Raw genomic sequence first — 17,540 nt, 5'->3', positions numbered from 1 at the left:
ATTATTTAGCTCAGTTTAGCTCAATGCTGTTTGACTTCAGTTCAGTTACTGTGTCAGTGCTGCGAAAGGTGGTCAATAATGAAACTAGCTCAATTCGGCTATAAGCAGCTCTACAGAAAACAACAGAGTCGTTATTCAGTTCAATAACAGTGTTGGTGTGGCAGAATTGGAGTCATTATCTTGCTCAATTTGGTTCACATTTTGTTCTCCTCTGATAGTGTCAGTGCAGTTGAATCAATGAGATTACTGAATATTAATTGTCTTTTAACCCCCAACTGAGCAAACTAAAGGGAAGCGCAGGAAAGAACCAAACTCTATCTGGTGACAGTAGTGGAGGTAAAATAAAAACAACTGTGGAAAAGGCGGGCTCAGTATGTGTGCCACATCTTCCCTAACTAACTAGGGGTGTTCCGACTCCCTTCCCGATACCGATTCCGATACCTGAGCTCAGGGTATTAGCCGATACTGAGTACTGAACCGATACCTGAGTGTCATTAAGTGTAATTCGCTCAGTTATGGCATTTTAAATGCAAAAATGACATTGGTTATGACAACTTGACAAATACATCACAACCTGTTTTGTTTTTGTCATGACAATGACTGATTAAGATACCTGAGCTCAGGGTATCGGCAGATACTGAGTACTTAACCGATACCTGAGTGTCATTAAGTGTAATTAGCTCAGTTATGACATGTTAAATGCAAAGATGACATTATTTATGACAACTTGACATAAATATATCACAACCTGTTTTTGTTTTTGTCATGACATCAACTGAATATGAAACCTGAGCTCAGGGTATCGGCAGATACTAAGCACTGAACCGATACCTGAGTGTCATTAAGTGTAATTCACTCAGTTATGATATTTTAAATACAAAGATGACATTGTTTATGACAACTTGACAAATACATCCCAACCTGTTTTTGTCTTTGTCATCACAACGACTGAATATGATACCTGAGCTCAGGGTATTGGCCAATATTAAGTACTGAAGCGATACCTGAGTGTCATTAAGTGTAATTCGCTCAGTTATGATATTTGAAATGCAAAGATGACATTGTTTATAACAACTTGACATAAATACATCACAACCTGTTTTTGTGATGACATTTACTGATTATGAAACCTGAGCTTAGAGTATCATCCGATACTAAGTACTGAACTGATACCTGAGTGTCATTAATTGTAATTTGCTCAGTTATGACATTCTAAAACCAAAGATGACATTGTTTATGACAACTTGACAAATACATCACAACCTGTTTTTGTTTTTTGTCATGACATTAACTGGTAATGATACCCGAGTCAGGGTATCGGCAGATGCCAACTACTAAACCGATACCAGAGTGTGTATCTGTAGAAACAGTTATGTGTACTACTACTAGCCCTGTATAAATTTACAGAATTAATTTAGGGTGTGCTTCAGACTTTTTCATTAATAAAACACAAATAAATACATACAGTGAATTTCATTCAACAGTGCTATTATTTACTGTACTTTACTGAAACAAGTTTAACCACAAATCAAACAACTGAAAAAAATCTATGAGATTTACTGAATAAAAATCAGTACACAAAGTAAATGTAAATAATATGTAAATATAAAATATACTTATATATATATATATATATATATATATATATATATATATATATATATATATATATATATATATATATATATATATATATATATATATATATATATATATATATATGGATAATATAGAAAAATAACCTCTTTGAAATCTAAAATTCAGATGTAATAGTATAAAATAGTATGTTACCCTAATCTTCTTTGCTGCTCTAACAGTGGTTGTGTAACTTCCTGTGTTAGCATTACCAGCTGTGAAGAAGAACATTTATTTTCCTTAGATGAGATACATTTTATTTTGCAATAAAGAACAAACATGTTGTGCTTGTGTTCATTTTATTTGTTAATTCAAAGTAATATGACTTGCACGATTTTCATGACAGTGTTTTACGAGCAGTGAATGTATAGTCGACCCACAGCTCACACTCTGTCATTGTATCAGATTTATTTTTTTTTTTTAAGATGATGATGTTACATATAAAACTTCATCATGTTGTCAATGCTCTGGTATGAGCTCTATGAAATGTTCTTTAGTCGGTTATCTATAATCTGTTCAGTAATTGGTTGAAGCTAACGCGGCTGCCGCCACTTTCAGAGAGATAAAATATTTTTATCTCGAGGGCCTGCAGCGTATCATCATGCATGTGAAAGCATCAGGATTTTGGTTGCACAGGCACTGCTTGCATTCTGCCTCCAAGACGCGAGTGAAACCACGACTATTTTGCCACTTCAAATTAAATTTTCACAAATTGAAAATAAGCTAGATCCTCATGCGGCATGAGAACTATGAACCACTCAGGACTTTTAACGGCTTTCACAAGACTTCCTAAGTTGTGCAAAGAACATTCACTCGACCCACAAGTTGAGTAACACTGTCCTACAGAATTTTGTCCTAGGAAACACACCAACTCAACCCAGAACCATAAGTTTGGCTAACACATGCTAAACACTTTCCCCATGACCAGATACAATACAATATAATATAATATAATATAATATAATATAATATAATATAATATAATATAATATAATATAATATAATATAATATAATATAATATAAAATAATATAATTTAAAATAATATAATTTACTTTATTTAATATAATATAATATTAAAATATATTATTATATTATATTATATTATATTATATTATATTATATTATATTATATTATATTATATTATATTATATTATATTATATTATATTATATTATATTATATTATATTATTATGTTATATTATATTATATTATTATATTGTATTATATTATATTATGTTATATTAAATTAAACTAAAATATATTATTTTATTTTAAATTATATTATATTATATTATATTATATTATATTATATTATATTATATTATATTATATTATATTATATTATATTATATTATATTATATTATACTATATTATTCATTCATTCATTTATTCATTTTCTTTTCAGCTTAGTCCCTTTATTAATCTGTTGTTAATCTTTATTAATCTGTTTATATAATCGCCACCGTGTCACCTATATTTTATTATATTATATTATATTATATTTTTATTATATTATGTAATAATATATTATATTATATTAATTTTAAATTAGATTTATATTATGGAATGCTTATTTATTCAGGTTTCAGATGATGGATAAATCAGAATTTTTTGTTCAAGGGTGAAATATGCAACAATTACCCTTTCGTTATTTTGACTTAAATATTACATTAGTATTTATACATATCAAATCTCCACTTGAGTCTACCATTCTACAATTTGAGATATCAGTTTCCCCTTTACTTATTTCTAATTGTAAATCTTGTTATAATGGGAACTTCACTTTACAGAAGTTCAGTTGGTTACAAAATGGCAGCTTAATCCAGGATATTTTAAGAAATCTTTTTTTATTTTTATTTCCAAGCTTCACCAAATTTAAGTTATTTGATGTTTGAGCACATTTTTCATGGGTGCCATTTGGCCCCCTTGCTGTTTCTTTCAGCATGCTAACCTGCTCTCGTTTTTCAGCAGCAGCATAGAGCCGCCCGCGCTGCATTATTAATAGAGGAGCGCTGTTGCCTTTGCTCCTTGGGCGCAGGCTGAAGCACTCTCTCCAAATCTTGTGGGATTTGGGCTGTTTCATGCCTGTAAGATCAGTGCGCACTGAATGCTTCAAAAGACAGAGAGCAAGTCGCAGGCCAGATCATACGGGACCCCGCGCTGCCACGAAAAGTGTGTGCGCACTACAGCTTGCTGCCCAATCCCTGGGTGACAGTCACAAGCCCCCTTATAAATGACCCCCTCAAACATATGCTGTTGTGGAGAACACAGCAGAATATCAGGAGGACACTGCTCATTTACAAGACACTCATCTTACTTCCCAGTTCCCATAGGGCTCAACAGGATAAATAAAACCCTGCAGACTTTGGCAGGTAAATTCACAATAGCCTCTAGCTATGAGAAGATCACACACACTCACACACATACAAATACTTACAAATACACTCTAAAGGCATAATACATTTCATACTGTAATAATTCAGTTCTTATATGCAATGTTGGGATAACGCGTTATAAAAACCGCAGGTTTATAATATTACTTTCCTAAAGTAACAAGTAATATAACGCATATAAAAACAAGAAATATTATTTGAGTTACTTTTTTTTTAAAATGTAACGTGAGTTACTTTTTACCTTGCTTTATTGGCTTTTACAAAACATATTGCGGAGTAAAAATTAATTTAATCAAGTTGAATTTCACACTTAATGAGCGAGCATGTAGTGAGGTAACAAGCAGTCGGCTCGCCCTCATCATCATCATCAGGTCTGTTTTTTCACAGCAGATGAGTCAGTGTACTGTTCTTCTAACTGAATAAACCGGGAAATGGGTTTATTAAGAGCCATAGGAGGTATCCAGTATGTTAGTACTTACTCAAGACGCAAACTGTTTCATGACAACATCGTTCAATTTAATGAACTGGTTCGACCGGTTCACTTAGAAGATGCGGTTAGAACAAACAATTTATTCGTGAATCATCTGTCCTAAGTACAGACAGTCAGACCGGCAGGCAGGAGAATTAAATTTTTGCTGTGGATTCTTGATTTTTTTAACTCAACAAAGAAAAGAAGTGGATTGTTGTTAAGTGTAGATTATGTGTAAGTAAAACTATTGACATCTACAGGAAACACAACATCAAAAAAAAAAAAAACACTGAATGCAAAGCACTTTCAGCCAACAAATGAGTGTCAACAAATTTAAACAACAAATGATTGACATCAGTTCATGCTTTCCTGGTAAAACAATTAATTTGACTAAACAAAAAAAAAAAGCTTTTATTGTTATGGAGGTGGAAACATCGTCTAACCTTACAGTAGAAGTGACTACGTTTTGTAATATAATACGATTTTTCTCTTTTGGGAAATTAATTACACATTGAATTGGGACTGTTTTTTTGTTGTCTTGCTGTTTAGTTTGTTATTAAAGATGTTAAAGGTTTGATATAGGTTTTTGATTTGTTAAATTATTTCTTGTTAGTGCTCTTTATAGCAGTCTTTATCCCAATGGACAGAGAATTTACTTAACTAATAACACAAAACATACACAAGCAGCAAACACATTACTTTACATGATGTCATTAATCTGTATGTACAGCATGTAGCTCTGGACTCAGAAAGTTCTCAAAATATAATTGTATCCTACATTTTTTAAGGGAAAGTGGAGGTGTAGCTTATATCGGTGGCTGTTAAATGCAGAGCTTCTCTATAAAAGAAGGTGAAAAATCACCTGCAAGTTCTGAAAGAGATCAAACCTCAGCCAGGTGAGAAAAAGTAATGCAAAAGTAATTCAAAAATAATATAACACATTACTTTCCATAAAAATAACTAAGTAATGCAACTAATTACTTTTTGGGGGGAGTAACTCAATATTGCAGTGCACTTCTTTCAAAAGCAACTTACCCCAACACTGCTTATATGGCTCTACTCTAAAAAAATGGTTCATTGGATTTACAATTTTTAATTTACAATTAAGGTATGTCCTTATAAACAACCTCAACTCTTTCCCCACCTGTGTTTTTTTTTTTTTTAAGTTGCCTGCCACTGCCAGGATTTTTTATGATTTTCAATTAAAGAGCCCATATTATACATGAAATAGGGTCATATCTTGGTTGTAAGGGTCTCCAACAACAGTTTAATATGCATGCAAGGTCAAAAAACACTTTCATGGTCTTATAATCTGCATTTATTTTTACCTAATTATCCCAGCGACTCCTGTATGAATCGTCCAGTGATTCATTTGTTCCCAAACCCCTCCTTAGCGCGAAGCTAATCTGCGCTGATTGGACCGATGACAGTCTGTCGCGATTGGTCGACTGCCTTCAGTCAGAGAGTGAAATGGCCAATAGCTAATCAGCAATTTAAAAAGTAATCACAGTTCATACACGCTAGATAGTGTAGGCGTGGATTTTAGCTGCCACACACACACAAACACACACACACACCTCCGGACGAGAACGCTCCCGCCCGCACCCGCCAGGTTTTAGCCTTAGAACACGCCCCGTATTCTGCCCGCCGCGCCCGATCCCGCTAAAGAGCGGGGGAGAACAAAACCGAAAATCTGTATAAACACACACACAGCACCAAGCATAAAGCTCTCGCTCTCTCTCTCTCTCTCTCTCTCTCTCTCTCTCTCTCTCTCTCTCTCTCTCTCTCTCTCTCTCTCTCTCTCTCTCTCTCTCTCTCTCTCTCTCTCTCTCTCTCTCTCTCTCTCTCATACGCGCGCGTGCGCACTAACACACAAGCACCAAGCAGACACATCTTTCTCTTTCTCAGGCAGCCCGCTCCCGTCCCAAATCAAACCCGTTACCGACCGCTCCGGCGATTTATTCGGAAATTTATTCCCGCGCCGCAGAAATCTGGCGCGGGGACAGCCGCGGGTATGCACACCTCTAACGTTACCACGGAGCTCCATAAACAAAGCAGCACGCGTCGCGTTTTTAACGTGACTTTGCACGCGATAAGAGAATATAGCCAGTTAACCTGATACAGTACACTCGGTTACAAGTAACAAAACACAACTAAATACATTTGCAAGCTAGAGTGAACGAGGCAACAACTTTAACCGCACGTACTTACACTTGAGAAATGGAAGAAACCCATCCTGATGTCCATCAGTAAGTTACTGATCCTTCCTTTAACAAACGCAGATGAAGTATTCTTTGTAGCATGTAGCTTCCAGAAGTTTCCAGTAGTTTCCAACTGCTTGGCTATAATGCTGAGGTTTCATCTTTGGGTAGAGACTCAATATATCCATCTGCAATGTGACTTCAATCGACCGGCATGTTTGTGTGCGTGTGTTTGTGGGTGTGCGTGTGTTTGTGGGTGTGTGTGTGTGTGTGTCTGGGTTACTGCCTCAGGTTTGAAATCTCCCGGGTTTGCGCGTGCACGTGAAAAACTTTGTTTCGTTCGTACGTCATGGCGAAACACCTAATGAGTCGGTATCAAGGCGACTCGTTTGAAGCACTATGAATCGACTCTTTTATAGATGAATCAACAGTTTTAAACACTGTATTCTTACAGATTTAAGCCTTAGCTGGATACTTCACTTCACTTAGAGCTGTGTTACACACTACATGGAGGGGAATTTTCAAAAACCCATAATATGGGCTCTTTAAATCCGATGGCCCTCAGAATGATTTCTGCTAGAAATGTCTGAGCATAATATTTCAAAATAAAGATCCAAGCTTCTGCTTTCAAACTAAAAATAAAGTTTTGCATTATATTGTTTGTTCTATTATTTGTGTATTATTATCTTGTTTTATCCTCACTTGAATGCTTGTTTCTTTAAAAACAGACCAAAAAAAGACAGATTATTTATTTAATCTAAAATTTCAAGATAAAAACACACTGAGATCTTTATCATTTTTGTATTTTCAGATAAACACTGTTTAGTATTTTTTTTTCCTCATGTGAGCCGGCAAACACTTTGAAAAGCTTTGAAAAATTTGATACTAATTTATGCAGGCTATTATTTTTTAAATGCAGACTCATAGAAAAAGACAGTAAAAACCTTAACATTGTGAAATACTTTAATTTACTAACAAAATCTTGTCAAATCTTTTAGTTTTTCATTATTTTTATGCTTTTCTTTCATACTCTGTTCGCTCCAAGCTTTTAAATTATTGTAAATCACAATTTCCTTGATTCACCACATCAGCATGTTACAGGTCACATAAATTGGCATTCAAACTCACATTATTAACATGAACAAAGCACAAAGAATCTGAGGTGATCATTATTCACCTGTTAGAAATAAAAGCTGTTTCTAGAATAGAAATTGCAGGTGTTGGTTAGGACAAAAACTCAAAAATAAATAAGGACTCAAAAAAATTAAGGAAAATATTCCTTTTATCGCATGTCGTTGCTTTTAGTTAGAAAACGGTTCAAATCAGCCTTTGCTTTATAGTCAGGCACATTCACATCAATCTGGCTACCTGCACTTTCTTGGACTTGTCAGAGAAGAAGACGAGTGAAAATGTGTTTTGATCCAGGAGTGCAATACCTAGTTTAACCACTGGGTGTCAAACTTCTATAGTGCACCTTTAAATATGATTTCTGAAAGATCATATGACACTGGAGGCTAATTCAATCAATACTACTTTGCTCAGTTTCAACATGACAGGAAGAAATAACATTCTACAAGTACTAAAAAATGTGAAACAAAACATTTCCAGTTTTGAAGATGATCATTATTCTCTTGCTTTCCAAACAGGGTATAAACTTCTGCCCTGGTCAGGAGGTTCCTGGTGTCACCACACACACTCAACAGGAGCACACCATGCAGCCACTCATCTTCCACCTGGGACGAGACCCTGGAGAGAGATACCCACTCAGGTAAGTGCTGAAGAGTGGACAACAGCTGCCAAGAAACACACTATTTATTAACTGGTTAGTTCACCCAAAAACTAAGATTATGTTAATTACTCACCCTCATGTCACTACAGGCCTCTGAGACCTTCGTTCAGAATATTTTGGGTGACATTTCACCACATTATCCTCCATAGATATCAACAGTCCCGACTCATTTAAAGGCCAGAAAGGTATCAGAAAACATATTTAAAACAGACCAGACCATACAGTGCTTCGGTTGGAACATTATCAAGCTATGAGAATACATTTATGCACACAAAAGAAATAAATGACTTTATTTTTATTTTAAGTTTCTTCTTCTCAGTGTCAGTATATTGTGCACATTCACAAACATGTTGCAGGGACGTATACCCCCCGGATGTGCACATGTGTCTTCCTCTTTTTAAAACAAATCACAGGAGCATCCCAGCCCCCGTTTACATTGTCAGATCTTGATGCCCAATTCCGATTTCTTACCTATATCAGATTTTTTTTGTCTGTTCGTTTACACGTTCTTTAAATTGTGATCCATATCCAATTCATGTGTTTACACTTGCCATACAATTAACAATGTATAAACGCGGGTTCTAGCACCTGTGCCACACTAGCCAGTAGCCATGATGGAAAAAATTGTCTTGTTTTTAGCTTTGCAAAAGTATAAGCAGTGAATGGTTTAGTCCAGATTTACCCCCATGCTGTTTATGTAATGGTATGGCCCTGATGTGTGTGTGTAGTTGGAAGATGTAGCCTTTGCCTGTGTGCGCACTGGCATTGGATAGAATAAAGTTGTTCTATGTTTAGCCCAGTATAAGAGAGATCTCAGGTCTGGTGGGAGCAAATTGTGGTGACTGACCACACGCTCTTCCTTCTACATCATTAAACCTCGGAGAAGCACCACATGTCGCAAGTTTAATGATATACATAACGGAATGCCTCAATAAATCTGATCTGCCTGTTTACATGACAGTCGCATTGTCACATATCCGATTTATATCTCATTTATTTCCACATATGAAGGAGGCCTGACACCGATCTCTGAATATCCAAAAACATGCATTTATTTTTTAATGTTTTTTTGATGTTATGTTAATGTTTAATGTTTTAATGTTTTTGGAAAGTGTAGGACCATGTAAAGTTCATCCAATCAAATCATTCGCTCCAAACATTTTGATAGGCTGTCCTACCAGCATTTCAAAATATGTAATTGCATATATCTGCACACCCTGTTCGCATGGAAAAAGATAATGTCCTAAAAATAATAACAATAATTATAATAATAAATATTAATAACAGGTAGCCATGCATTTATTATTAATATTATTATTTTTATTATTATTATTATTATTATTATTTATTTTTTTATTTGTTTTATTTATTTTATTATTAGTAATAATTATTTATTTATTTATTTTATTATGTTTTTTTTTAGAGCTGGGAAAAAGTTAATCCTGATTAATCACATGCCAAAAAAAGGTTTGTTTTGACATAATTTGTGTTTACTGTGTATATTTATTATGTATTTGTGAATACACAGATATATTCGAGAAAAAGGTTTATTAATATTTAGATATAAAACATATAAACATATAAATATGTTAAATTATAAATAAATTGAAATATTTATATATGTAATTGAAATATTTATGTATGTAACAAAATTGCTTTGGATAGTTTTGTTTATAAGTATGTGTGTGCGCATCACTTATACATAATTGAAATATGCAATACACAAACATATATTATAACAAAGCAAACTTTAAATTTTTGATGCGATTAATTGTGATCAATCTTTGCCCAGCATTATTGATTTATTATTGTTATTAATAATAATAATAATTATTATTATTATTATTATTATTATTATTATTATTATTATTATTATTATTATTATTATAGGAAAGAAGAAGCATCATTATAATCATCATTATCATCATCATCATCATGTCATGTTTTTTTTTTTGTTTTTTTTCCCTGGGAATAGTATCTCTAAAGGAGCTGTTGACATAAAATGTAACCAGATTTTGTTCAAAACCCAAACAATACAAACACAGAAATTAAACTTGTTTTGTTTTATTTCTGTGTTTATATTGTTTGGGTTTTTAACTAAATTTCTTAGATCAGATTTAAGAAAATGAGTTATGTGTAGTAATAATAATAGAATGACACAAGGAGAAAGTGCTGAACTACTGAAACATATTTAATACTTCACATAAAAGGCTTTTTTGGTGATGGTAATTTGAAGATTCCTTTCATATGGAGAATGAAGTCAGATGCATTGCTCATGTTTGAGTGTAAAAATCTTGATAGTTTTGTGGGTCTCGTCTATCAAATCTAAGCTTTGATTTGTATCTTCTGTTGGATTCAAGTCAGGTGATTGGCTGGGCCATTTTACAGCTTGACCATTGTCTTGCTAAAATGTCCACCATGGTTTCATCTTCATCATCCTGGTCATGTAAATATGCTGTCTGGGCATCCACTGCCTTTCTACACCTCCCTTTTTTCATGTGTTCAATACTTATTCCCTGTGTCATCTAATTTTATTATGCATAACTTAATTTGTTAACTAACTAGGTTTGTTTTCTTTGCATATATGGATTTCTTGGGTAGTTACCAACATCCGGGGAACATTTCAAGTCAACAGCATCTTTAGAAATATGTCTTGAGAAAAATGGTGACGTGTTCAATGACTATTTTCCCTGCTTTGTATTTTTACACATCCTTTAAAAGGGTCTATTTTACGTTTTAATACAAAAGATTTGTGGCACAATGACAGGCAGTAAACCTTCAGGAATCATTTAGTAATTATATCGTGATTCTCTAAATTGAAAACAAATGAATTCGCAGTTTCCTAGAGGTATAAATTCTCTTGAGTTTTCACTAGTCAAGCTGTGCGCTTGGAAACTGAATTAGGCTTCCACTTTCTTATTCTAATCCTACTGGAGTGCACAGGTGTGTAGATATATGTGTTGTATGACATGATACATGCACGCACCGTGAACGCTCTCGCTGATGGATTATACAAACAACAAAGGAGAAACCCATCAGAAGTGGACTGAGCTGAATCAGTCACCCCATCCAGACTGTAATGAAGTGCTCAACTACATGGAAGGAGTCTGGAATGAGCTCACGGTGTGTGACATGTTGGCCCGTCTCGGTTCAGCACAGCTCGTGTACATCAGGAGGGGGCCGAGGTGGAGATTCGCGGTCCATCGTGAGGCTCAGCTGTCGATTGATTGTGCAGTCGGCAGATGGTTTATTAAATGCGACTGTTTTTGAGCTGAAGATCACTATCTGTATTATTTACCGCCTGTTGGCTTAAAGTTAAAACGGCAGGACAGGAGATTGATGGAGATGCAAAACAAAGATGTCTTTAAAAAAAAAATTCTATTAAATTCAATTCACCTTTATTTCTATTGAGCTTTTATAATGTAGATTGTGTCAAAGCAGCTTTACATAAATGATTATAGGGATTTGAAACAGTGTCAGTTCAGTTTTCAGAGTTTAAGTTCAGTTTAGCTAAGTTCAGTGTGGTTTAGTGTTCACTGCTGAGGAGTGAATCCATCGATATGCAGCTCCACAAATCCTGAACTATGCAAGCCAGTGGCGACTGCGGCAAGGAAAAACTTCACCAAAAAAAAACTTCACCAAACTTCACCAATTGGCGAAACGAGGCTCAGTTGGGCACGACCATTTCTCCTCTGGCCAAACGTCTTGTGCAGAGTTGCAGTCTAGGCGCTGGAGAAAGCTGGACCTCAGCGAAGACTTGGCTGTCCCTGGAGCGTCACAGGAATCAGTCTCATGCTCTCCACTACTCCATGACCACCAAAGTAGACGCTCCGGATACCGCCTGGTCCAGGATTACGGAAACCTTGGGATCATCTTGTCGCGGGTCTTGGATTGCATCAGTGGCATTGCATAGTCTATGGGGGCCTCGGGATGAGGATCCCCTGGTAGGAATAGAGAATAAAGAGAAAAACTAGCTTAGCTGCTGTTCATAGTGTATATAAACAAGATGCAGAAACCTGCATGGAGCACATTCATGTATCATACAGCCAAGTGACGCACTGAGTATATGCTTTACTAAAAAGATAGGCCTTTAATCTAGTTTTGAACTGTGAGAGTGTGTCTGAGCCTCGTACGTTATCAGGAAGGCTATTCCAGAGTTTAGGAGACATAAATGAGAAGGCTCAACCTTCTTAACTCGACTTTGCTGGAGCTAGATTATTTAAAGCTTTATAGGTAAGAAGCAATATTTTATAATCAATACAGAACTTAACAGGCAGCCAGTGTAAGGAGGATAAAATTGGGGGGATATGATCATATTTTCTAGACCTGATAAGAACTCTGGCAGCTGCATTTTGTACTAGCTGTAGTTTGTTAATAGAGGATTATAGAAAATTATAGGATAGTAGATTATAGAATTCTTTAGATTATAGAATAGATGATTCCTTGAATTTCCTACACTTTTTAAGGTAAGTGGTTGCAAACAATTTATATGGGCTGAATTTAAAGAGACAAACTAAGTACATACAAATAACATTACTAAATGTAATTTGTTTCTTTAAATTCAGCTCATATAAATTGTTTGCAACCACTTACTTTAAAAAATGTAAAGTAAAATGTAAATTCAAGGAATATTTTTTTTTTCAGCGTGGAAACATACAAGCCTAAATATGCAGATCAGATTTAAAGGAATGACCACTTTTTTGTAAATTGGCTTATTTTACACTTCTCGTAGAGAATTAAACTGTTGAGTACCATTTTTGAATCCATTCAGATGATCTTCGGATCTGGCGAGAGCCCTCTTTTAGCTAAGCTTAGCATACATTACTGAATCGGATTAGACCATTAGCATCTTGCTTAAAAACGACCAAAGAGTTTTGATAATTTTGATATTTTAAGTATAAATCCTGTACTAAGACTTAGAGAAAAGAAGTTGCTTTTTTCAGATGCAGAATAATATTATTGTTTATAAATCATCATATATTATCATATCATCATATTTAAATTAGGTACTATAATTGTGGTTAATAACAAAAATAAAATGAGTTATATGAAAGTTTTCATTGGCAACACGGTGGCGCAGTGGGTAACACAATCACTTCACAGCAAGAAGGTCATTGGTTTGAGCCCCAGCTAGATCAGTTGGCATTTCTGTGTGGAGTTTGCATGTTCTGCCCATGTTTGCGTGGGTTTCCTCCAGGTGCTCAGGTTTCCCTCAAGTGCAAAGACATGCGGTACAGGTTAATAATAAACTAAGTTGGCCTTAGTGTATGTGTGTAAATGAGTGTGTGTGGATGTTTCCTCGCTGGGATCTATTTTCAAATGCTGAATTATGTTATTGTATAATATAACTGTAATATAGTTACACATTTTTTTTATCAGAAACTGTAACAAATTAAAATTATTTTGAAATTAAATTATGTTATGTCGTTACATGTAACTAGTTACTACCCAACACTACTAATCACCATTTGAGGTGGATCATAACCTTTTATCAAAGTTTTCCTAAAACTATAGAACAACACCCATTCTTGTCCTAGGAAAAGAAATGTTGATTTACTTCAGATGTTGACTACTGTAAGCAAAATCCAGTTAAATGTATGGAGGGTCCATCAAAGGCTTAATTAGTCTTGGTTGACAATGAAAGCTGAGCAAAATTCACAATAAATTTGTAACTCAAAGAGCAATTTTAGGCCAACTACAATTATAATAATAATAATGATAGTTTTAGTAATATTAAATAATTACTTTTGCTTAATTACATTTCCTATAATACAGCATTTACTGTACCTGCCACATCTCAAACCCCTTTTTGATTTTGTTTATATCTTCAGTGTGTGTTTTGACCTGCCTTTCTTTTGATTGGTTTCTGTTCATTTCTTCAATAAGATTAGCCCTTGTACCAATCAGCCATCTTTTTACAAACTCATTCTATATCTTTCCATCTACATCTGTCCTCGTCCTTCTCTCTATCGCTGTGTTTTTCCTTTCTGTCTAGCACACACACACACGCACATTTCTCTGTATTTATCATGCAGTTTGTGTTTTAGGGTGTCCTGCACACCAGAGATCACAGAGCACTGCCAATCCTTTGCTTTCCACAGAGATGCTGTCTTGCAAGACACACCAGAAAAAAATAAATAGATAAATTGAATATAGTGCCAAGTTTATTCAAGATGGCTACATTTAAAAAATCAGAATTTTGGCTTTTTTGTATAACTGGCGGGTCAGCTTTTAGCAATTTGTGTAAACATTATTCTCACTATTTTAAACTTGACCGGATCTTTTAAACACTCTTAAACATATCTTATATGGCATATATGTCAAACATTTCTTCATTATGGGTGCGTAAGAGCTAGGGATGATATAAATGGTGTATTTTCAAAATTAACCAGTTAGTTTGATGAACCATCGCTAATTCACCTGAAGGAAGTCCTGTGTATTAAGGTTGTTAGTATTCAGGGTGCATAACTCTCAAGCATTACTTACAGTTTTTTTAACCACTCATAAGCATTGTGCAGTACTGATTCAACCAAACAGAAGTCTATGCAGAGCAAATTGTGATTTATTTTTTGTTGTTATCACACAAGATTAACAGACATTTTCAAACACTTTTGTCATATATATTCTAAAAGTGGCAAAAAACTAGCATGCCTAACAAATTCATTCTAAAACATTTAACAGTTTTAAAACAGCCAGATGGAAAATTCTATGTTTTTTTTGCTGTATGTACACTACATGACAAAAGTCTTTTAAGTGATCAAAGTTGTGAGAGCAACAAATAATAACTTGACTTCTTATTGATAATTTGGAAAAGTGGCAGAAGGTAGATTTTTCTGATGAATCATCTGTTGAACTGCATCCCAATCATCACAAATACTGCAGAAGACCTACTGGAACCCACGTGGACCCAAGTTTCTCACAGAAATCCATAATTTCAGTATGGGAGTGTGTGAGATCTGCATATGGCAACATCAACAGCCTGAGGTATCAAGACATTTGAGCAGCTCAATACATTACAAACCATAGGAAAGGGGAAATTTTTCACCAGGATAACGCTCCTTCTCATACTTAAGCCTCCACATCAAAGTTTCTGAAAGCAAAGAAGGTCAAAGTGCTCCAGGATTGGCCTGCCCAGTCATCAGACATGAACATTATTTACAGTGTCTGGGATAAGATGAAGGAGGAGGCATTGAAGATGAATCCAATGAATCTTGATGAACAATGGGAGTCCTGCAAGAACACTTTGTCCAAGCTCATGGTAGTCATACACAATATTTATTATTTTTTTCCCACTGCAACATGACTTTATATTCTATACTGTACATTATTTCTGTTCAGTGACAAGACTTTTGACTAAGCAAAGTCAGACTTCACTGTCTTATTAAAATAATTAAAAATCAAGGCATGATCATATTTTATGTTCGTAAAATCTAGCGTAATCTAGAGGCCTTTGCCTTACATATAAGCCACTTCTGATACCAAATGACGAACTAGAAGTCAAGTTATTATTTGTTGCTCCTAAAACTTAGATTTGATGCTCCTAAAACTTTGTCAGGTAGTGTATTTGAAACAAAGAAAATCTTTCTAGAAAATAACATAACCATTCCAAGCTGATCACAATTTGAACTTTGTTTGAATTTGAATGAGTTTGTTTTCAGCATTTTATTTTATTTTGTTTTAATTTGAACTATACCAACTTTGTTTTTCACAAAATGATTATGTTTTTTCTCTGAATGTAATTAGTATTCTCAGAAATGAATATGTTTATTCTTAATATGTTGCCTTGACTTTTTTTTGTTTAATCTTGAAGTCTCGAAGTTTTGGTTTGGCTGGAATAAAAACATATATATATATATAATAGCATATTTTTATATGTTTATATGTTAAAAAAAATAAATATATATATATATATATATATATATATATATATATATATATATATATATATATATATATATATATATATTGCCTTTAACCGTATGTGAAGTGCATGATATACAGACAATTAAACACATTACAGCACACATTAGATGTACATTGATTGAAAACCGTAACTTATTTATTGTAAAACAAAAAACAACGTAACACTCTTTCACCTTTTTTAGATTTATTTTTACCATCTTGCTGTTTTTGTTGTTGCTTTCTGTATCTCTACTGTTTCTAGATGAGACAGAGTAATTAAACATTAATGTTGTTTTTGATTATCTGTCTATTCTCTGTACACTAGTGAAAAAAAGATCCATCCTAAAAAAAAATCAATAGCTGTGTTGAGCACTGGAGAGGAGAGAGCTGTTAGTTTGCCCATCTTCATCCTCCTTATCTTTCTAGTTTCCAGTAGATGTTTTTGGAATAGGTCAGAATAGTCCCCCACCTCCCTCCTCGTTCCTCCATTCGTTGGCTCGCTCCTCATCCCCTGTGAATGTGTGTCAGGCTGCTGACCGTCTGCTCTTCTGTGCACCCAGCTGGAGCGGTCGGCGCTCATTAATCTCTGTCTACACCTAAAGAGCCACTTAAGATGATGTAGAGCCTGTCTATGCACATACCTGCAGTTCGGCAGCAGACTGACAGCACAGCCGCTCGAGTCCACTGTCCTTCACACACACACACACACACACACCAGCACTGACACTACACATGGGAAGCAATGCTGCTTTTGATGATCCAAACTTTGATTTGATTGATGCAACCCCCCAGTGTGCTATTTTTTAAAAAGGTTGGCAATGTATTGTTTTTCGACCAAACTTTACAATAAGGTTCTATTAGTTAATGTATTTCCTAACATGAGCTAATCATGAACAATGATTGTACAGCGTTTATTAATCATAATTCAGCATTTACTAATGCATTATTAACATAAAAAGTCTGCTTGTTAACATTAGTTACTGCACCATGAGTTAATATGAACTAACAATGAACAACTTTGTTTTCATTTACTGACGTCAACAAACATGAATACATGTATTGTTTATTGTTTCTTTATGAATTAATTAACATTAATTATTGTAAAGTGCTACCTGTTTTTCTTTTCTGTAACAATTTACATCTTTAC

The 17,540-nt window shown here is 34.4% G+C and overlaps 1 protein-coding gene across 1 annotated transcript in view; it reads left to right on the top strand.

Annotated features, from left to right (window-relative positions):
• The window catches only part of galns (galactosamine (N-acetyl)-6-sulfatase), a 79,678-nt gene that overhangs the window by 46,256 nt on the left and 15,882 nt on the right, over positions 1-17,540 (top strand). The window contains 1 exon segment of the mRNA NM_001080641.2: positions 8,349-8,470. Within this exon segment, the coding sequence (NP_001074110.2) occupies positions 8,349-8,470 (122 nt within the window).

Source organism: Danio rerio, chromosome 7 (genome assembly GCF_052040795.2).
Source record: "Danio rerio strain M-AB ecotype USA chromosome 7, GRCz13ab, whole genome shotgun sequence".
NCBI classification, from domain to species: Eukaryota; Metazoa; Chordata; class Actinopteri; order Cypriniformes; family Danionidae; genus Danio; species Danio rerio.
The sequence above is the reverse complement of the archived record's forward strand: the minus strand, read 5'-3'. Positions and strand labels throughout refer to the sequence as shown.